The sequence below is a fragment of the Cherax quadricarinatus genome, unplaced genomic scaffold (genome assembly GCF_038502225.1).
Source record: "Cherax quadricarinatus isolate ZL_2023a unplaced genomic scaffold, ASM3850222v1 Contig919, whole genome shotgun sequence".
NCBI lineage: Eukaryota > Metazoa > Arthropoda > Malacostraca > Decapoda > Parastacidae > Cherax > Cherax quadricarinatus.
The window spans coordinates 96,921-120,873 of NW_027195945.1; the positions used below are offsets into that span (position 1 = coordinate 96,921).

General features: G+C 40.7%; 1 protein-coding gene across 1 annotated transcript; it reads right to left on the minus strand.

The window, feature by feature from the left end:
- Positions 1 to 23,829, minus strand: tctn (tectonic; the record flags this gene model as incomplete). The annotated part of the gene is given in 7 exon segments (XM_070080763.1): positions 1 to 1,201; positions 8,624 to 8,947; positions 11,765 to 12,389; positions 12,996 to 13,183; positions 17,973 to 18,129; positions 18,751 to 18,884; positions 23,730 to 23,829. Coding segments are annotated over 7 exon segments (1,932 nt in total), but the record flags the coding sequence as incomplete, so codon positions are not given.
- Positions 23,830 to 23,953: the final 124 nt, after the last annotated feature.

Here is a 23,953-nt window from a genome sequence, read left to right on the forward strand (position 1 = left end):
TCACTCCTACAAGATGTTATTCCTCCTTGCCCTATACACGAAATCACAGCTTCCCTATCTTCATCAACATTTAACAATTCCTCAAAATATTCCTTCCATCTTCCCAATACCTCTACCTCTCCATTTAATAACTCTCCTCTCCTATTTTTAACTGACAAATCCATTTGTTCTCTAGGCTTTCTTAACTTGTTAATCTCACTCCAAAACTTTTTCTTATTTTCAACAAAATTTGTTGATAACATCTCACCCACTCTCTCATTTGCTCTCTATAGGTGCTCTTTGAATTATGACGGTTCAGGCTATGATATTTCAACTTTACGATGATGCAAAAGTAATTAGTTTAAAGATGAAATTTAAGATAATTACCCAGCATGAGGGCGGCAATACTGGTATTTAGTTACGGTAATTATTATTTGTTTACTTCTTCAGTGATGGTAGCTATTTATTTACTTATTTAGCATATCATATTCACATTCAACTTACGATATTTTTTACTATGATGGGTTTGTTGGAACGTGATTCCATCACAAGATGAGGAACACCAATATAGTGTCAAGCAAGATGATGATTCAATAGAGTGGAACCCCGGTTTATGATCAGCTCCCAATGCGACCAATTATGTAAGTGTATTTATGTAAGTGAGTTTGTATGTGTATGTTTGGGGGTCTGAAATGGACTAATCTAATTCACAATATTCCTTATGGGAACAAATTCGGTCAGTACTGGCACCTGAACATACTTCTGGAATGAAATAATATCGTAAACTAGGGGGTCCACTGTATATGTATACCTGAAGATCACTTGTAAAGAATTAGCAACACAAACTGTAACAGAATCCAAACAAGCAGAGGTTCTCCATAAACTGCAAGTGCTGATGATGGCAAAAATGGGTAAAAAAAGTTATGTGGAAGCTTCACGTCCAGAGTTGGAGGTCTTGAATACGCCGGTTCTGGGGGACGAGTTACTTCAACAAATGACACTGATGACGACAGTTCCACAGCTTGTGTTTGCTGACGTAGATGTGTACCAAGGCAGTGTTGACTTCCACAAGCTGACGTGATGCTTTGTGGCTCTCCATAGCGAAGAACAATACCAACAATCTTGGCCTGAGGATTAGCAAGGGATCCCTGACGACTGTAGGCAATCTCAAGGTGTACGGACAGGATGAGGTCAGAACACTTTCTTTTCCCATGTATGTTACCTGTAAAATATAATACTAATACATTAAAATTTATGCATAGGGTAGTAGGTTAGAATCCTTCCTCCGTAAGTCATGTGTATCATAAGAGTTGACTAAAATGCCGGGAGCGAGGGGATAGTAACCCTTTCTCCTGTATATATTACTAAACAAAAAGAAGAAACAGAAATTTTCCTCATTTTCTGGGTAATTCTGCCTCGGTAGGAGATGGATGATGCTTTTTAAAAAAATTTACATGCTGACAGACCTGTAAAATATAAATTTACAAAAATTTTATAAATACTGACAGGTAGTTATATAAAAGAATTTGTATAAGTACATAAACACGCTAGATAACAGGGATATCTTGCTACTCCTACTTACACTTTGGTCACACTTCACAGACACGCACATGCATATATATATACATACATCTAGGTTTTTCTCCTTTTTCTAAATAGCTCTTGTTCTTCTTTATTTCTTCTATTGTCCATGGGGAAGTGGAAAAGAATCTTTCCTCCGTAAGCCATGCGTGTCGTATGAGGCGACTAAAATGCTGGGAGCAATGGGCTAGTAACCCCTTCTCCTGTAGACATTTACTAAAAAAGAGAAGAAGAAAAACTTTATAAAACTGGGATGCTTAAATGTGCATGGATGTAGTGCGGATGACAAGAAACAGATGATTGCTGATGTTATGAATGAAAAGAAGTTGGATGTCCTGGCCCTAAGCAAAACAAAGCTGAATGGGGTAGGGGAGTTTCTGTGGGGGGAATAAATGGGATTAAATCTGGAGTATCTGAGAGAGTTAGAGCAAAGGAAGGGGTAGCAGTAATGTTGAATGATCAGTTATGGAAGGAGAAAAGAGAATATGAATGTGTAAATTCAAGAATTATGTGGATTAAAGTAAAGGTTGGATGCGAGAAGTGGGTCATAATAAGCGTGTATGCATCTGGAGAAGAGAGGAATGTAGAGGAGAGAGAGAGATTTTGGGAGATGTTAAGTGCATGTATAGGAGCCTTTGAACCAAGTGAGAGAGTAATTGTGGTAGGGGACCTGAATGCTAAAGTAGGAGATACTTTTAGAGAGGTTGTGGTAGGTAAGTTTGGGGTGCCAGGTGTAAATGATAATGGGAGCCCTTTGATTGAACTTTGTATAGAAAGGGGTTTATAGGTAATACATATTTTAAGAAAAAGAGGATAAATAAGTATACAAGATATGATGTAGGGCGATATGACAGTAGTTTGTTGGATTATGTATTGGTAGATAAAAAACTGTTGAGTAGACTTCAGGATGTACATGTTTATAGAGGGGCCACAGATATATCAGATCACTTTCTAGTTGTAGCTACACTGAGAGTAAAAGGTAGATGGGATACAAGGAGAATAGAAGCATCAGGGAAGAGAGAGGTGAAGGTTTATAAACTAAAAGAGGAGGCAGTTAGGGTAAGATATAAACAGCTATTAGAGGATAGATGGGCTAATGAGAGCATAGGCAATGGGGTCGAAGAGGTATGGGGTAGGTTTAAAAATGTAGTGTTAGAGTGTTCAGCAGAAGTTTGTGGTTACAGGAAAGTGGGTGCGGGAAGGAAGAGGAGCGATTGGTGGAATGATGATGTAAAGAGAGTAGTAAGAGAGAAAAAGTTAGCATATGAGAAGTTTTTACAAAGTAGAAGTGATGCAAGGAGGGAAGAGTATATGGAGAAAAAGAGAGAGGTTAAGAGAGTGGTGAAGCAATGTAAAAAGAGAGCAAATGAGAGAGTGGGTGAGATGTTATCAACAAATTTTGTTGAAAATAAGAAAAAGTTTTGGAGTGAGATTAACAAGTTAAGAAAGCCTAGAGAACAAATGGATTTGTCAGTTAAAAATAGGAGAGGAGAGTTATTAAATGGAGAGTTAGAGGTATTGGGAAGATGGAGGGAATATTTTTGAGGAATTGTTAAATGTTGATGAAGATAGGGAAACTGTGATTTCGTGTACAGGGCAAGGAGGAATAACATCTTGTAGGAGTGAGGAAGAGCCAGTTGTGAGTGTGGGGGAAGTTCGTGAGGCAGTAGGTAAAATGAAAGGGGGTAAGGCAGCCGGGATTGATGGGATGAAGATAGAAATGTTAAAAGCAGGTGGGGATATAGTTTTGGAGTGGTTGGTGCAATTATTTAATAAATGTATGGAAGAGGGTAAGGTACCTAGGGATTGGCAGAGAGCATGCATAGTTCCTTTGTATAAAGGCAAAGGGGATAAAAGAGAGTGCAAAAATTATAGGGGGATAAGTCTGTTGAGTATACCTGGTAAAGTGTATGGTAGAGTTATTATTGAAAGAATTAAGAGTAAGACGGAGAATAGGATAGCAGATGAACAAGGAGGCTTTAGGAAAGGTAGGGGGTGTGTGGACCAGGTGTTTACAGTGAAACATATAAGTGAACAGTATTTAGATAAGGCTAAAGAGGTCTTTGTGGCATTTATGGATTTGGAAAAGGCGTATGACAGGGTGGATAGGGGGGCAATGTGGCAGATGTTGCAGGTGTATGGTGTAGGAGGTAGGTTACTGAAAGCAGTGAAGAGTTTTTACGAGGATAGTGAGGCTCAAGTTAGAGTATGTAGGAAAGAGGGAAATTATTTCCCAGTAAAAGTAGGCCTTAGACAAGGATGTGTGATGTCACCGTGGTTGTTTAATATATTTATAGATGGGGTTGTAAGAGAAGTAAATGCGAGGGTCTTGGCAAGAGGCGTGGAGTTAAAAGATAAAGAATCAAACATAAAGTGGGAGTTGCCACAGTTGCTCTTTGCTGATGACACTGTGCTCTTGGGAGATTCTGAAGAGAAGTTGCAGAGATTGGTGGATGAATTTGGTAGGGTGTGCAAAAGAAGAAAATTGAAAGTGAGTACAGGAAAGAGTAAGGTTATGAGGATAACAAAAAGATTAGGTGATGAAAGATTGGATATCAGATTGGAGGGAGAGTATGGAGGAGGTGAATGTATTCAGATATTTGGGAGTGGACGTGTCAGCGGATGGGTCTATGAAAGATGAGGTGAATCATAGAATTGATGAGGGGAAAAGGGTGAGCGGTGCACTTAGGAGTCTGTGGAGACAAAGAGCTTTGTCCTTGGAGGCAAAGAGGGGAATGTATGAGAGTATAGTTTTACCAACGCTCTTATATGGGTGTGAAGCATGGGTGATGAATGTTGCAGCGAGGAGAAGGCTGGAGGCAGTGGAGATGTCATGTCTGAGGGCAATGTGTGGTGTGAATATAATGCAGAGAAATCGTAGTTTGGAAGTTAGGAGGAGGTGCGGGATTACCAAAACTGTTGTCCAGAGGGCTGAGGAAGGGTTGTTGAGGTGGTTCAGACATGTAGAGAGAATGGAGCGAAACAGAATGACTTCAAGAGTGTATCAGTCTGTAGTGGAAGGAAGGCGGGGTAGGGGTTGGCCTAGGAAAGGTTGGAGGGAGTGGGTAAAAAAGGTTTTGTGTGCGAGGGGCTTGGACTTCCAGCAGGCATGCGTGAGCATGTTTGATAGGAGTGAATGGAGACAAATGGTTTTTAATACTTGACGTGCTGTTGGAGTGTGAGCAAAGTAACATTTATGAAGGGGTTCAGGGAAACCGGCAGGCCGGACTTGAGTCCTGGAGATGGGAAGTACAGTGCCTGCACTCTGAAGGAGGGGTGTTAATGTTGCAGTTTAAAAACTGTAGTGTAAAGCACCCTTCTGGCAAGACAGTGATGGAGTGAATGATGGTGAAAGTTTTTCTTTTTCGGGCCACCCTGCCTTGGTGGCCACCCTGCCTTGGTGGGCCACCCTGCCTTGGTGGCCACCCTGCCTTGGTGGCCACCCTGCCTTGGTGGGCCACCCTGCCTTGGTGGGCCACCCTGCCTTGGTGGGCCACCCTGCCTTGGTGGGCCACCCTGCCTTGGTGGGCCACCCTGCCTTGGTTGCCACCCTGCCTTGGTTGCCACCCTGCCTTGGTGGGCCACCCTGCCTTGGTGGGCCACCCTGCCTTGGTGGGCTACCCTGCCTTGTTGGGCCACCCTGCCTTGGTGGGCCATCCTGCCTTGGTGGGCCACCCTGCCTTGGTGGGCCACCCTGCCTTGGTGGCCACCCTGCCTTGGTGGCCACCCTGCCTTGGTGGCCATCCTGCCTTGGTGGGCCACCCTGCCTTGGTGGACCACCCTGCCTTGGTGGCCACCCTGCCTTGGTGGCCACCCTGCCTTGGTGGGCCACCCTGCCTTGGTGGACCACCCTGCCTTGGTGGGCCACCCTGCCTTGGTGGCCACCCTGCCTTGGTGGCCACCCTGCCTTGGTGGGCCACCCTGCCTTGGTGGGCCACCCTGCCTTGGTGGGCCACCCTGCCTTGGTGGGCCACCCTGCCTTGGTGGGCCACCCTGCCTTGGTGGCCACCCTGCCTTGGTGGCCACCCTGCCTTGGTGGCCACCCTGCCTTGGTGGGCCACCCTGCCTTGGTGGCCACCCTGCCTTGGTGGCCACCCTGCCTTGGTGGGCCACCCTGCCTTGGTGGGCCACCCTGCCTTGGTGGGCTACCCTGCCTTGGTCGGCCACCCTGCCTTGGTGGGCCATCCTGCCTTGGTGGGCCACCCTGCCTTGGTGGGCCACCCTGCCTTGGTGGCCACCCTGCCTTGGTGGGCCACCCTGCCTTGGTGGGCCACCCTGCCTTGGTGGCCACCCTGCCTTGGTGGGCCACCCTGCCTTGGTGGGCCATCCTGCCTTGGTGGGCCACCCTGCCTTGGTGGCCACCCTGCCTTGGTGGCCACCCTGCCTTGGTGGGCCACCCTGCCTTGGTGGGCCACCCTGCCTTGGTGGCCACCCTGCCTTGGTGGCCACCCTGCCTTGGTGGGCCACCCTGCCTTGGTGGGCCACGCTGCCTTGGTGGGCCACCCTGCCTTGGTGGGCCACCCTGCCTTGGTGGGCCACCCTGCCTTGGTGGCCACCCAGCCTTGGTGGGAATTGGCCAGTGTGATAATAAAAAAAAAACATACAATGCCTGCACTTTAAACCTTAAACGGTCCAAACAAATCGACGTTCAAATTCGCAGCTACAAAAGTAGATCTACTTTTTTTTTACATGTTTTCAAATATAACAAAAAAAAATTTGGTAAAAGTTTTTTTTACATGTTTTCAAATATAACAAAAAAAAAATTTGGTAAAAGTTTTTTTACATGTTTTCAAATATAACAAAAAAAAATTTGGTAAAAGTTTTTTTTACATGTTTTCAAATATAACAAAAAAAAAATTTGGTAAAAGTTTTTTTACATGTTTTCAAATATAACAAAAAAAATTTGGTAAAAGTTTTTTTTACATGTTTTCAAATATAACAAAAAAAAAATTTGGTAAAAGTTTTTTTACATGTTTTCAAATATAACAAAAAAAAAATTTGGTAAAAGTTTTTTTACATGTTTTCAAATATAACAAAAAAAAAATTTGGTAAAAGTTTTTTTACATGTTTTCAAATATAACAAAAAAAAAATTTGGTAAAAGTTTTTTTACATGTTTTCAAATGTAAAACAAAAAAGATCTACATTTTTTTATATACTTTCAGATGTTGAAAAAACGTATATATACGTTTGGACCGTTTAAGGGTTAAAGAAGAGGTTTGGGACATTGGCTGTTTGGAGTGATAACTGACTTGTTGTATCTGAGGACATCTGCAAAGATAGTGATTATGCATGAATGATGGTGAGAGTGTTTGTTTTCTGGGTGACCCTGCCTAGGTGAAGGAGGAGGGGGTACTGCAACAAAATAATGTAACCATGTGTAAACCAGGAATGTAGAGAGAGAGAGAGAGAGAGAGAGAGAGAGAGAGAGAGAGAGAGAGAGAGAGAGTGAGAGAGAGAGTGAGAGAGAGAGAGAGAGAGAGAGAGAGAGAGAGAGAGAGAGACAGGGAGAGAGAGAGAGAGAGAGAGAGACAGGGAGAGAGAGAGAGAGAGACAAAGAGAGAGAGAGAGAGGAGAGAGAGATGAGAGAGAGAGAGAGAGTGAGAGAGAGAGAGAGAGAGAAAGAGAGAGAGAGAAAGAAAGAGAGAGAGAGAAAGAAAGAGAGAAAGAAAGAGAGAGAAAGAAAGAGAAAGAAAGAGAGAGAAAGAAAGAGAGAGAAAGAAAGAGAGAGAAAGAAAGAGAGAGAAAGAAAGAGAGAGAAAGAAAGAGAGAGAAAGAAAGAGAAAGAAAGAGAGAGAAAGAAAGAGAGAGAAAGAAAGAGAGAGAAAGAAAGAGAGAAAGAAAGAGAGAGAAAGAAAGAGAGAGAAAGAAAGAGAGAGAAAGAAAGAGAGAGAAAGAAAGAGAGAAAGAGAGAGAAAGAAAGAGAGAGAAAGAGAAAGAAAGAAAGAGAGAAAGAGAGAGAAAGAAAGAAAATGGAGACAAATGTTTCTCATGGGCTGACATGTTACTGGTGTGTGTCCAAGGTAACATTTATGAAGGGATTCAGAATAAAGTTTAACTGGACTTGAGATTGTTGAAGGTAGAAAGTACAGTGCCTGCACATTGAAGGACGGGCGGGGATGTGCAATCTGGAGACTAATTTGAATTGTAAAGTCTGTGCACTTCTGGTAAGACAGGTACTGAATGATGGTGAATGTCTTATTATCTGGGTCATCCTACCTTGGTGGGAGATGGTCAGCAAGTTGAAAATTAATAAAGATAATGCCTGGAATGGTTGAAGTAACTAAGTTATGTATTATAATAATAATAATAATAATAATAATAATAATAATAATAATAATAATAATAATAATAATAATATGTAGTAGGTTGGTAGACAACAACCGTCCAGGGAGGTACTACCGTCCTGCCAAGTGAATAAAACGAAAACCTGTAATTGTTTTACATGATGGTACGGTTGCTGGTGTCTTTTTTCTGTCTCATGAACATGCAAGATTTCAGGTACGTCTTGCTACTTCTACTTACACTTAGGTCACACTACACATACATGTACAAGCATATATATACACACACCTCTGAGTTTTCTTCTATTTTCTTACTAGTTCTTGTTCTTGTTTATTTCCTCTTATCTCCATAGGGAAGTGGAACAGAATTCTTCCTCCATAAGCCATGCGTGTTGTAAGAGGCAACTAAAATGCCAGGAGCAAGGGGCTAGTAACCCCTTCTCCTATATACATTACTAAAGTCAAAAAGAGAAACGTTTGTTTTTCTTTTTTCGGGGCCACCCTGCCTTGGTGGGATATGGCTGTTTTGTTGGAAGAAGATATGCATGTGTAGTGTGACCTAAGTGTAAGAAGAAGTAGGAAGACACACTGAAATCTTGCATGTTTATGAGACAGAAAAAAGACACCAACAATCCTAACATCATGTAAAACAATTACAGGCTTCCGTTTTACACTCACTTGGCAGGATGGTAATACCTCCCTGGGCTGTTGTGTAAAGGGTCCCCTTTTGGATATGTAATCAAACATTCAGAATTAAAGAGAAAGCAGGTACTGCACTTACTTGAGAAGGCTCCTGATCTAGGTTCTTCTGGTATTAAGATTGGTATCCAGTCAGCACCATTGTTTACACTAGAATCTCCATAGGTTCCAATGCGTAGTTTACTTGCTTCACGGAGAACAGGCCCAAGGAGAAGCTCCAGGAAATAATTCTGTAGCACTTCACAGTGTCTGAGGTCATCATCCTTCACTAGTACACGGCAGCCTGTCCTCATGTCCACTCCAAAGGTGACCTGAGATCGAGAGCCACACTTGCCTTCTCCAGGGTTAAGCAGGGTCAGCCACTGAGCTGGGTCAGTGTCAAGGTATATGGCTTCTTTCACTTCACCTGTTACAGAGAGGGACATTTGGTTAGTGAGTACAGTAAGTCCTTCACTTACCAACACATTGGGAACCTCCTGAATTGTGTATAATATTCTTAATACACAACGTACCAACACATTGGGGACCTCCTGAATTGTGTATAATATTCTTAATACAACGTACCAACACACTGGGAACCTCCGGAATTGTATATAATATTCTTAATACACAACGTACCAACACATTGGGGACCTTTTGTATTGTGTATAATAGACCTACAGACAGTTACAGGCAGGCTGGGCTCCCTTCTCACAACTTTGCTAATATAAGTGATTACAACCCAACAAGTGTGTTTATCTCCAACCATCTTATCTCCACGGAACCCTCCCAACATCTCAACATGTTCATAATCCATATAAAATGCATTTTATTGCTCTCTACATGCATATAAAATGCATATAGGAAGCACCTCTATCTTGTGCTCAACAGATGGAGGATTAAACCTCAAGCACGTTTTGCACTGAATGACCCACATGGGTTTAGTGCTTCTAATGAAAATAAAAAAAATTATTGCTCATTCTCAATGGTGATATGTTTGAAGAATATACATATGTAGCTATTTCTATGTTATGTTGAGAATATTATTCATGGGAAGCTCTAAGCTCTAAGTATCACTACATTATCTGGACACAACAATTTATTTTTGTAATTTTTATTATTAACACATTGGCCACTTCCCACCAGAGTGACCCCAAAAAAGAAGAAACACTTTCACCATCATTCACTCCATCACTGTCTTGCCAGAGGTGTGTTTACAGTTATAAAACTACAACATTAACATCCCTCCTTCAATTTATAATTTCATTTAAGAGATTTATATAATACTGCACTGAAATGTGTCCATTAATCCTTAACACACATAAGATGAAGAAAATCAGGAAATAAGTGGGAACCGATTGTATACAGTAGGACGTCCATATCCACAGATTTGGTTTCCGTGGTTTTCGGTTATCCGTAGTTCACTGTGGCACAAAAATAACCCTTAATTTAGCATATGACCCCAAAGTACAAAAGTAGTGATGGTGACGGCTGTTCAAAGTCTAAGAGAAGCCTTGAAGTGCTTCCCATCAGTGAATTATTATAACCAAAAAGAAGCGCTAAACCTACAAGGGTCATACAGGGCCGCCCCATCAGTGAAAAAATAATAAGTCTCCACTTATTGTGCATAATTTATTAATTACACTTTATCCTAGGTATGTATGCAAATGAAAAATGATATATATAAGGCCGGCTACTATCCACAGTTGCAGGTATCCATGGTAGGTCTTGGATCATATCCCCAGCGGATACCAGCGGATACCAGGTCACTACTGTATTATAATAATACTAGTATACAGCGGACCCCGGTTTACGATATTATTTCATTCCAGAAGTATGTTCAGGTGCCAGTACTGACCGAATTTGTTCCCATAAGGAATATTGTGACGTAGATTAGTCCATTTCAGACCCCCAAACATACACGTACAAACGCACTTGCATAAATACACTTACATAATTGGTCGCATTGGGAGCTGATCATAAAGCGGGGGTCCACTGTATTTTATGAAAGGATTCAGAGGAAATGGTTGATCTGAAGTGTGAAAAATAGTATGTGATACCAACAAGTAATTTGAAAGACACAAAATGTAATCATGGGGCTTTTTATTGGAAATGGCCCGGTCCTCGGCTGAAACACTTCCGATAAAAATGCCCGTGTTCGAATTTTGTCCTCTACTACTTGAGGTGGGAAGTCAGCGCTGTATAGCCCTTGTGGGTTTAGCACTTTGTTCTGATTATAATAATAACAACTGAGGTGGGAAGTACAATGGCTGCACTCTGAAGGATGGTGGACGTTGCTCTTCAGAGGCTCATATGAACTTTGATATCTGCACATTACTGGAAAGACAGCTGCTGAATAAATGATGGTGAATGTGTTTCCTTCCTTCAGTCACCCTACCTTGGTGGACAGTGAATAATGTGATTAAATTATTTCAGAGACAGTATGTTGTATGTGTCGTCTTACATCGGCCATAATTCACAAACTCGTACATACAGCATCTCATTAACTGTTTCATGTATAATAATTTTTTTAATCTCAACAGTCATCATTTGCCAAGGCAGGGTGACCCAAGTGGGAGGGGCTGGGTTTAGTGGGAAGGGCTGGGTTTAGTGGGAGGGGCTGGGTTTAGTGGGAGGGGCTGGGTTTAGTGGGAGGGGCTGGGTTTAGTGGGAGGGGCTGGGTTTAGTGGGAGGGGCTGGGTTTAGTAGGAGGGGCTGGGTTTGATTGGTGTCATTGGATATGGGAGTAAATTCTTGGGCAGGTTGGGTATGGGTCATTTTGATAAGGACCTGCCTTGTATGGGCCAGTAGGCCTTCTGCAGTGTTCCTCCATTCTTATGTTCTAAAAAAGAAACACTTTCACCATCATTCACATGATATCACACTGTTCTTGCATAATGAGTAAATAGAATCATCAAAACTTATTTTTTGGGTAGCATTGCAAATTGGGTTGGGCAAATATTTTGTTAATGGGAAGGATTGTAAAGGACTTGCCTAGTATGGGCCAACAGGCCTGCTGCAGTGTTCCTCCTTTCTTATGTTCTTATGTTTGCAAAGGCACCCAGATATGACAGTTTAGATGTTACTCCAAACAGCCAATATCTCGAACCCTTCCTTTAAAGTGCAGACATTGTACTTCCCACCTCCAGGACTCAAGTCTGACTAACCGGTTTCCCTGAATCCCTTCACAAGTATGATCTTATAATTACATATTCTTAGAGCAGAGTTCAATACTGCCACTTACCCTCATCTGTGACATTATCAATCAGCTTTCCAAGAAGAATAGGTCTTCCAATAATATAACCAGGATGTCCACTTCTTTCAAATACAGTATTATTCTTGACCGATGCCCAAATAAATCTGGTATCAAAGTCTTGTTTAAGATACGTCATTGTGTTGGCTACAGTAGTAAGGTATATTCTGGCATGTGCATGATAAATACCCTCTGTACCATTGTGTATAAACACATAATTAATACTTAAAGCCACATTTTCGCAGACACCTGATTTATAAACAGGCTGAGGTATATTATTAACGTCTGTTTCTGTACATCGTTCTTCATTATCATCAACCAAGCACAAAAATACTTTGACTGGCAATAATTGCCCATCGGACAAATATTTTGAATCTAAGGCCACATTTGATGGGGCTGCATTTATAACTAGTTTCTTATTTATATAACTAATTTCTATCAATTTTCTTGTTCGTTTCTCATCAACAGTGAGGTTCTTGGATTCGTCCAAAATGGGTAGTTCTTCCTCATCAATAGACGATACATTTGTGGAAGATTCGCCTAGTTGACTGATGGATGTTTGTGGTACAAGCGATGTGAACTCCGCTGCTTCTGTTGTGACGGACATGCTGGAGCTCTGTAAACATTAAAAACAATACGCAAATAAGTCACACATAGGAGAGAAAAGCTTATGTTTTTTTGTTCTGACTTGGACCATTAACCCGTAAACGGTCCAAGCAGATCTACGTTCACATGTGTAGAGCTACAAAAGTAGATATACGTTTTTTTTACATATTTTCAAATATAACAAAAAAACAGTAGATCAAAGTTTTTTTACACATTTTCAAATGTAAAAAAACAAAAAGAAGATCTACTTTTTTTGCATAGTTTCAAATGTTAAAAAAACGTATATATACGTTTGGACTGTTTATGGGTTAAAATTTATTTGTATTTTTTTTGTTTTTTTATTAACACATCAGCCGTCTCCCACCAAGGCAGGGTGACCCAAAAAAGAAAAACTTTCATCATTATTCACTCCATGACTGTATTGCCAGAGGTGCGCTTACACTACAGTTATAAAACTGCAACATTAACACCCCTCTTTAAGAGTTATTCTTTATTTACTGATTTATCATATCGTATTCATGTTCGACTTATGATATTGTCAACTTCTGATGGGTTCTTCAGAACATAACCCCACTGTAAGTTGAGAACCTCCTGTACACATTTTACTACAACATACCTGGTTAAAAGTACTTGGATCTGCCACTACATAGAAAGACACATATTTAATGGCACTGAAGTCAACATTCTTCTCACACACATCAGTAACATTATGGAAGACTCGATTACACGAAGAATGAATGTCTTCGAGGAAACGTAAATATTCGTGTGTTTCGCATTCACTTCCAAAAAGAGAATCTGGAATCCCTGAAAATAAAAAAAATGTGTAGTATACAGTACCATCAAAACTTGCCTTGGAAATTAATAAGCCTTTTAAAAAAAATTTTTAAGCTGGTCTGCCCATGATAAATCATGTAGTCCCATGGTTGTATATATTGTAATGTATTGAACTGTATTACTGTATCATATTATCTAATTCACTCAATTGGGAAGCAGGTTAGAATCCTTCATCCGTAAATCACTAGTGTCATAAGCCGTAACTAAAATGCCGAGTGTAATGTGCTAGTAACACCTTCTCTTATATACATTACTAAATGTAGAAAGAAAAACTTTCATATCTCTTCTACAGTACAGTGGACCCCCGCATAACGATGGCATCACATAGCGATTATTCCGCATACCGCTTACTTTAATCGCAAAATTTTTGCCGCGCATACCGATTAAAAACCCGCTCACCGATTTTCGTCCGAGACGCGTCCAATGTGCGCCCTCAGCCAGCCTCACATGTGCCGCTCGTGCCATTGTTTACCAGCCAGCCTCCGCGGTAATTTCCAAGCATACACTCGGAATATTTCGTATTATTACAGTGTTTTCGGTGCTGTTTCTGGATAATAAGTGACCATGGGCCCCAAGAAAGCTTCTAGTGCCAACCGTACACCAATAAGGGTGAGAATTCCCATTGAAATGAAGAAAGAGATCATTGATAAGTATGAAAGTGGAGTGCGTATCGCCGACCTAGTCAAGTTGTACAAGAAACCCCAATCAACCATCGCTACTATTGTGGGCACCAGAAAGACAATCAAGGAAGCTGTTCTTGCCAAAGGTTTAACTGTGTTTTCGAAACAAAGATCGCAAGTGATGGAAGATGTTGAGAGACTCTTATTGGTGTGGATAAATGAAAAACAGCTAGCAGGAGATAGCGTCTCTCAAGCGATCATATGTGAAAAGGCTAGGAAGTTGCATGAGGATTTAATTAAAAAAATGCCTGCAACTAGTGATGATGTGAGTGAATTTAAGGCCAGCAAAGGTTGGTTTGAGAGATTTAAGAAGCGTAGTGGCATCCATAGTGTGATAAGGCATGGTGAGGCTGCCAGTTCGGACCACAAAGCGGCTGAAAAATATGTGCAGGAATTCAAAGAGTACATAGACAGTGAAGGACTGAAACCTGAACAAGTGTTTAATTGTGATGAAACAGGCCTGTTCTGGAAGAAAATGCCAAGCAGGACCTACATTACTCAGGAGGAAAAGGCACTCCCAGGACATAAGCCTATGAAAGACAGGCTTACTCTTCTCATGTGTGCCAATGCTACTGGTGATTGCAAAGTGAAGCCTTTATTAGTGTATCACTCTGAAACTCCCAGAGCGTTCAGGCAAAAGAATGTCCTCAAGGATAATTTGTGTGTGCTGTGGAGGGCAAACAGTAAGGCATGGGTCACTAGGGAATTTTTCTATAACTGGTTACACCATGCATTTGCCCCCAATGTGAAAGATTACCTAACTGAAAAGAAATTAGAACTTAAGTGCCTCCTGGTGTTAGACAATGCCCCTGGTCATCCTACAGACGTGGCAGAGCGACTTTATGGGGACATGAGCTTCATTAAGGTGAAGTTTTTGCCTCCTAATACCACTCCTCTCCTGCAGCCCATGGACCAGCAGGTTATTTCCAACTTCAAGAAACTGTACACAAAAGCTCTGTTTGAAAGGTGCTTTGTAGTGACCTCAGAAACTCAACTGACTCTAAGAGAGTTTTGGAGAGATCACTTTAATATCCTCAATTGTGTAAACCTTATAGGTAAGGCTTGGGAGGGAGTGACTAAGAAGACCTTGAACTCTGCTTGGAAGAAACTGTGGCCAGAATGTGTAGACAAAAGGTATTTTGAAGGGTTTGAGGCTAACCCTGAGATGATTATGCCAGTTGAGGAATCCATTGTGGCATTGGGAAAGTCCTTGGGGTTGGAGGTTAGTGGGGAGGATGTGGAAGAGTTGGTGGAGGAGGACAATGAAGAACTAACCACTGATGAGCTGATAGATCAACTTCAAGAGCAAGAGGCCAGACCTGGGGAAACTGGTTCAGAGGAGGGGAGAGAGAAATTGAAGAAGTTGCCTACTACAAAGATTAAGGAAATCTGTGCAAAGTGGCTTGAAGTGCAAACCTTCATGGATGAAAATCACCCTCACACAGCTATTGCAAGCCGTGCTGGTGATTATTACACTGACAATGTTGTGAAACACTTTAGGCAAGTCATAAAGGAACGAGAGGTACAGGCCACTATGGACAGATATCTTGTGCGAAAGAAGTCCAGTGACTCTGAAGCTGGCCCTAGTGGCATTAAAAGAAGAAGGGAAGTAACCCCAGAAAAGGACTTGCTACCTCAAGTCCTAATGGAAGGGGATTCCCCTTCTAAACACTAACACTCTCTCTCCCCTCCTCCCATCCCATCAATCATCACCAGATCTTCAATAAAACTAAGTGTCATGTAAGTGTGCATGCCTTTTTCAGTTTGTGTGTATTAAAATTAACATTTCATGTGGTAAAAAAATTTTTTTTTCATACTTTTGGGTGTCTTGCACGGATTAATTTTATTTCCATTATTTCTTATGGGGAAAATTCATTCACATAACGATTATTTCGCATAACAATTACCCCTCTTGCACGGATTAAAATCGTTAACCGGGGGTCCACTGTATATGGGTAATGTAGTCAATATGTGATAAAATACTGTTAGGACAAAAGAAAGTAAAGTGGTACCCTGAGTGTCGTACGGCTCCCAACTTGAACAATTATGTAAGTGTATTTATGTAAGTGTGTTTGTACGTATATGTTTGGGGGTCTGAAATGGACTAATCTAATTCACAATATTCCTTATGGGAACAAATTCATTCAGTAATGGCACCTGAACAAACTTCTGGAATGAAATAATATCGTAAACTGGGGGTCCACTGTACAGTGGTACCCTGAGTTTCGTACAGCTCCCAACTCAAACAATTATGTAAGTGTATTTTTGTAAGTGCTTATGTAAGTGTATTTTTGGGGTCTGAAATGGACTAATCTAATTTACATTATTCCTTATGGGAACAAATTCATTCGGTAACAGCACTGGAACAGCCTTCTGGAACGACTTATGGCTGAAACTCAGGGTACCACTGTAACTAGCATGCTGTGCATTTCAGACTGACAAAATAAAAAATACCTTCGATGAGTAAATATAAAAAAATCCTAAATTCAGATAAATCAAGGAATGGGTCGAGTCTTGAAACCCGGCAAGTGAGCTTTAACCCGTAAACGGTCCCAGCAGATCTACGTTCACATGTGTAGCGCTACAAAAGTAGATCTATGTTTTTTTTACATATTTTCAAATATAACAAAAAAAAAATAGATCAAAGTTTTTTACACATTTTCAAATGTAAAAAAAAAAAAAAAATCTACTTTTTTTTACATACTTTAAAATGTTGAAAAAACGTATATATACGTTTGGACCGTTTACGGGTTAAAAATTCATTTACAGAAGCTATAAATTTTATTTTTCAGAAATCAAATTAAAGAAAAATACGCTAAATAAGGCGGTTTTTCAAAGAAATTTCTCACTCTTAAGGAGCCAAAATAAAAGTTGCAGAGCAGTATTAACCCTTAAACGGTCCAAACGTATATATACGTTTTTTCAACATCTGAAAGTAAAAAAAACTTTTATCTACATTTTTTTTTGTTATATTTGAAAATATGTAAAAAAACGTAGATCTACTTTTGTAGCTGCGAATTTTAACGCCGATTTGTTTGGACCGTTTAAGGTTAATGAATCCCTTCAAGCTGGTAAAATTTATATACAACACAAAATAATGTAGTAATTTTTAGCAGTGGAGACTGAAAATCAAAAGTGAGACAACTATGTATTATAATAATAATAATCTTTTGTTTTTCTTTTTAGGTCACCCAGCCAAGGTGGGATATGGCTAGTTCATTAAAAAAAATAATAATAATGATAATAGCCAGGAGCAAGGGGCTACTAACCCCTTCTGTACAAATGGGAAGTATAATGTTGCCTGCACTTTAAAGGACGGGTTCGGGATATTGGCAGTTTGGAGGGATATGTTGTGTATCTTTATATGTGTATGCTTCTAAACTGTTGTATTCTGAGCACCTCTGCAAAAACAGTGATAATGTGTGAGTGTGGTGAAAGTGTTGAATGATGATGAAAGTATTTTCTTTTTGGGGATTTTCTTTCTTTTTTGGATCACCCTGCCTCGGTGGGTCACCCTGCCTCGGTGGGTCACCCTGCCTCGGTGGGTCACCCTGCCTCGGTGGGTCACCCTGCCTCGGTGGGTCACCCTGCCTAGGTGGGTCACCCTGCCTCGGTGGGTCACCCTGCCTCGGTGGGTCACCCTGCCTCGGTGGGTCACCCTGCCTCGGTGGGTCACCCTGCCTCGGTGGGTCACCCTGCCTCGGTGGGTCACCCTGCCTCGGTGGGTCACCCTGCCTCGGTGGGTCACCCTGCCTCGGTGGGTCACCCTGCCTCGGTGGGAGATGGCCGACTTGTTGAAAAAAAAAAAATATGAAGACTTTTGTTTTTCTTTTTAGGTGACCCTTCCTTGGTGGGTAATAGCTAATGTGTTAAAAAATATAATAATAATTAATAATAATAATAATTTGGGATTATATAATTTTTGTGTCTGCTTTTTTTTTGAGACATATGCCTCAGTGGGAGACGGCCAACTTGTTGAAAAAAAAAAAAATGCAAGTATTTGCACATCAAATCACAAATACAACAACTACAATAAAAAAAGAACACAAATAAATAATTTGTGTTTTTTAATCACTTACCAAGACTAAAGAGAACTCCTCGCTCGCTCACAGCCCAGACAGCCGAGCCTACAGAGTACGGAGCCTCATTAAACTGTAGAGGCTGGACTGTGTCTTCCCAGGAATAATGCCGTTTACCCTTTTCCAGCTGCATATATTCATCTATTGATGTTGCTCCCTATGCAGAGAAAAGCCATTACTATTCAACTACAGTGGACCCCCGCATAACGATCACCTCTGAATGCGACCAATTATGTAAGTGTATTTATGTAAGTGCGTTTGTATGTGTATGTTTGGGGGTCTGAAATGGACTAATCTACTTCACAATATTCCTTATGGGAACAAATTCGTTCAATACTGGCACCTGAACATACTTCTGGAGTGAAAAAATATCGTTAACCGGGGGTCCACTGTATAAAGAATAAGAAGACGCACAATACTGACTGGAACAGCACAGAAATATGTATAACTGAATAGGTGAAAATTAAACTAGCATTATAAATTGTTTTCTAGAAAGCTCACTAAGATCTCTAGAAAATAGATTATATTTTAGATTGTCTATTGACCTGTTTGGAAAGGGAACAAAGTTTGGGGAGGAAGAGGACAAAAATAAACAGAGGAGAGGAAAAAAAAAAGTAATATTATAAATTTTTATAATTGTACTAGAATATAGAGGTAAGTTTTTTAGAAAATAGATGAAATAAGTGAGATGGGGAATGAGAGTGACGGGAACTTTCATAAAATAATCTGCAGAGTAGAGTACTAGAAATATTAGCATTGGTAAGTACATTCTACCAACCTTCACAGTAGAATAAGTTGTGTGTTGTGGTAGATTGTCTGTTACGATACACAAGAGTCCATTCTGCAAGTACTCTACTTTGTACTCAGTGTGATTACTGAAGATAATCTGGTTCTGGAAGCAGTAGCGTGTATCTAGGATGAGAAATGACATTAAGTATACCAGTCTTCGAACTCAAATTAAGTTAAAAGTAAACAGAAGGGTGGGCAGGAGGGCCAAGGGAAGGCGTTCAATTGGATTACAGTTGGTGCCTCTGACAGAATTCTTTTGGGACCTGATGAGCTGTTGGAGTGTGAGCAGGGTAATATTTTGTGAAGGGATTCAGGGAAACCTGTTAGTTGGACTCGAGTCCTGGAGGTAAGAAGTACAATGCCTGCACTTTAAAGGAGGGGTTTGGGATACTGGCTGTTTAGAATGACATCTACACTATCATATCTGGACACTTCTGCATAGGCAGTGATTGTGTGTGAATGATGGTGAGAGTATTTCTTTCTTTTTTGGATCACTCTGCCACGGTGGGAGATAGCCGACATGTTGAAAAAAAAAAGTATTGCTTCCGAATCCTTCTTCTTAAAGGCCCGGGTTAGCCTAGATGGTAGAGCGTTGGGCTGTCAAGTTACGAACTGCGGTTCAAGCCCCTCATCCACCCTTCTATTTATTCATACTAGTCTTCAATTAAACACAGGTCTCCAACTCACAAATGCTCCAAGTTACACACATCGACACTAACAAATAGGACATTTAAACATAAAAGTTTTGCAATGAACGAGATGTGGTACAATAGTTACCATCACATCTGAAGCATAACCAGCCTTTATTCTGTTATTTTCTACACAAACTCATTTACAATACACAGATAGCCTGCAAACTGAGAGAAGCTCTCTCCTATGTGTGGCTTATTTGTGTATTGTTCCAGTCACGATATTGTGACTTTTTCTTCTTTACTCATTTATAAGTTTAAAAACCTGGAATGTGATTCATTGTTAAGTTCAGGCCCTCCTGAAAAATATTGTACATACAGTGTACCGTATGTATGGGCTTTGATGAACCAATACAGTAGTGCCCCTGCATCCGCAGGGGATACATTCGAAGACCTACCATGGATAGTAGTGAACACTGTATTTAAGCCATTTTTCAATTACATACATACCTATGATAAAGTATAATTGATAAATTATTCAAGGTAAGTCTAGAATTATCACTTTTTCACTGATGGGAAGCACTTGACGGTTTCTCTTAGACTTTGAACAACGCCACCATCACTACTTTTGTGCTTTTGGTGCCATTATTAGGAAAAATTAACTGTTATTTTTGTGCCAAAGTAAACCACGGATAACTGAAGCCGCAGATACAGAATCCGCGGATATGAAGGTCCTAGTGCAGCTTCAAGACCTCCCTAACACCTTCAGCCTAGACTACTGTTTTCTATCAATGTTCATTTTTTATCGAGTCCTCCAGTTTGAAACAGCACTTAACCCTTAAATGGTCCAAACGTATATATATGTTTTTTCAACATCTGAAAGTATGTAAAAAATGTAGATCTTTTTTTTTTGTTTTACATGTGAAAACGTGTAAAAAAACTTTTATCTACATTTTTTTTGTTATATTTGAAAATATGTAAAAAAAAGTAGATCTACTTTTGTAGCTGCGAATTTGAACGTCGATCTGTTTGGACCGTTTAAGGGTTAAAATAAACACAGAAGATAATACAGTGGAACCTCAAATATAGAACTTTCTTCAGTCCAGAAGGCTGTTCAAGTGTCGCTACCGAACGAATTTATTCCCATCAGGAATAATGTAAATTAGAGTAGTCCATTTCAGACCCTCAAAAATACACAATCTTACAAAAATACACTTACATAATTGGTTGAGTTGGGAGCAGTTCAATTTTTGAGGTTCCACTGTAATGTTTTCTATGTTGCTGAAAGCTCTGATAGGGAGCAAAGGAGAAGATAAACAGATGACTTACTGAACAAACAACAATCTAACAATCTATTTCATGTTTCAGAGGATTTTACTGGCAAATACAAAAACAAAAATATTTAGGTCTTCACTTTAATATTAAATATGAAATCTTTGTAAGTTTTACATAGTAAAAGAAATATTAGCTGTATGTTAATATTTCTCTTTTAAAATGTACAGTGGTCCCTCGTTGTTCGTAATTAATCCGTTCCTGGAGCCGTTACTATAAACGAAATTTACGATTTACGAATCAATTTTCCCCATAAGAAATAATGTAAATACAATTAATCCGTTCCTGACACCCAGAAGTATTAAAACAAAAAAATTTTTAACATGAAATATACATGTAGTACATAAACAATACAATGGGAAATGATGAATGAAACATTAACAGCATAACACTTACCTTTATTGGAGATTCTTCTTAGTGTATGGGAGACTGGAGGAGGAGAGAGAGTGGATTGTTTATAGTTTGGAAGGGGAATCCCCTTCCATCAACACCTCAGGTACCAATTGCTTTTCTGGGGTTACTTCTCTTCTCTGTTTCTTAATGCCACTAGGACCAGCTTGAGAGTCACTGGAGTCCTGTCTCCCTAAAATGGCCCAAGACTTTGTCACTGTACATGTTGCCAACCTGGCTTGCAACAACCTTGTTAGGGTGATGTTTCTACATAAAGCTTTCCATCTTACCCCCACATAGTAAAAATCTCTTTAATTTCTGAAGAAGGCACCTTCTTCCATCTCTCTTCCTCCTCTTCAGCAAGATTCTGAGCTGCAATGTGTTGCTCTTCCTGCTGAAGCTCTTGCAGCTCCTCAGTGGTGAGCTCTTCATTGTGGTCTTCCACCAATTCTTCCACATCCTCCAAACTCACATCCAACCCCATGGAACTCCCCAGTGCCACAACTGATTTTACAACAGACAGGCTCATTAGGGTCAGTCCCAAATTCTTCAAAATCCCTCTTGTCGACACAATCTGGCCACAATTTTCTCCAGGCAGAGTTCAAAGTCCTGGTAGTCACTCCCTCCCAAGCCATACCTATAAGGGTTATGCAGTGGAGGATGCTGAAGTGTTCTCTCCAAAATTCCCTTAGGGTCAAGTGAGTGTCTGTGGTCACAGTCAAGCACCTGTGAAACATTGCTTTTGTGTAGAGTTTTTTAAAGTTTGCAATAACCTGCTGGTCCATGGGTTGGAGGAGAGGAGTGGTATTTGGGGGCAAGAACTTTACTGTGATGAACCCAAACTCCTCGAAAATTAAGTCATCCAAGTTTGGAGGATGAGCAGGTGCATTGTCCATTACTAGCAGGCACTTGAGATCCAATTTCTTTTCCAGGAGATACTCCTTCACACTAGGGCCAAACACTTCATTGAACCACTTGACGAAAATTTCCCTCGTGACTCATGCCTTACTATTAGATTTCCAAAACACACACAATTTACTCTTCATAACATTGTTTTTCCTGAACACTCTGGGATTTTCAGAATGGTACACTAGTAATGGCTTCACTTTGAAATCCCCACTAGCATTAGCACAGAACATTAGCGTCAGCCTGTCTTTCATAGGCTTGTGTCCTGGCATTGCCTTTTCCTCTTGTGTAATGAAGGTCCTCTTTGGCATTTTCTTCCAAAAGAGGCCTGTTTCGTCACAATTGAACACTTGTTCAGGTTTCAGTCCTTCAGCCTCTATGTACTCCTGGAATTCATGCACATATTTTTCAGCCGCCTTGTGATCCGAACTGGCAGCCTCACCATGCCTTACCACACTGTGTATGCCAGTACGGTTCTTAAATCTCTCAAACCAGCCTTTGCTGACCTTAAATTCACTCACTTCACCACTATTTGCAGGCAATTTCTTTACCAAATCTTCATGCAACTGCCTAGCCTTTTCACAAATAAACAAAGTCATAAGAGTATCTCCTGCTAATTGTTTCTCATTTATCCACACCAATAATAACTTCTCAACCTCTTCCAGTACTGGTGATCTCATTTTTGCCAGCATAGTTACTCCCTTTGCAACAACAGCATCCTTTATTTCATTTTTCTTGGCCACTATGGAACATAAGGTTGTGTAGAGTTTCTTATACATCCTGGACAGTTCGGCCGCACTTGTACCACTTTCATATTGTTCAATGATGGTTTTCTTAAATTCAATCGTATTTCTCACCTTCTTTACCACAGGCTTGGCACTAGGAGCTTTCTTTGGAGCCATGGTAGCTTATTTAGTACTTGCAAGCACTAAAATAAATGGAATATTATGAAATATTTCGCTGGAGCACGTGAGGGGACCTTCGCTCACTGGTAAACAATGCCAGACTGGCTGCCACCCTGGCTCACACTGTGGGTACGCGTCCCGGACGAACTACGACTCGCGAGTCAACCTATGAAAAGCGAGTCCATGTTTATATGAAAATACCTCTATGATTGGCGAATTTTACGATTGCCGGGAACTACGAAAAGCTGGGGACCACTGTAATTGTACTTTTCTAATGGTAAAAACTCTAAAACTGTCTGGGTTTAACCTTTAAACTGTCCAAACGTAGATCTACGTCCAAGTGCAGGGGGCTCCAAACGTAGATCTACGTCCAAGTGCAGGGGGCTCCAAACGTAGATCTACGTCCAAGTGCAGGGGGCTCCAAACGTAGATCTACCTTTTTTTTTTTTTTGCATGCTTTTTTTTTTACATGCGCTACACACGTGAACGTAGATCTATGTTTGGACAGTTTAAGGGTTAAATCAGGGCTGTGGAGTCGGCACATAAAACCTTCGACTCTGACTCCTTTATTTATGACACCTCCGATTCTGACTCCAACTCCTTTGATTACATTTTACTGACTCCAAATGCAACACCAATAACCCAAGAATTGCTTCCGACCCCAACTCCAACTATGACTCCAGTAACCCAAGAACTGCTTCGGACCCCAACTCCATCTCCACGACTCCAACTACGACTCCAGTAACCCAAGAACTGCCTCCACCTCTGACTCCAACTCCACAGCCCTGATTTAAATTAGCACTCACCTAAAACGTTCTGAGGCCGCATCTGGCAGTGAGAGAATACTCTGCGGTCCTCAGTGTTGCAATCTTCATCGCAGCAACAGTTGATATCACAGAATTCAACCTAAAAAAAATTATAAATTATCTTCTGCAATCACAAAATCAACAAAATCACGACTACCATCATCTACAACTGCAAAACCCACAATTTAAATTAAAGAAACTTTTATTCAACATCTCAATCAGTC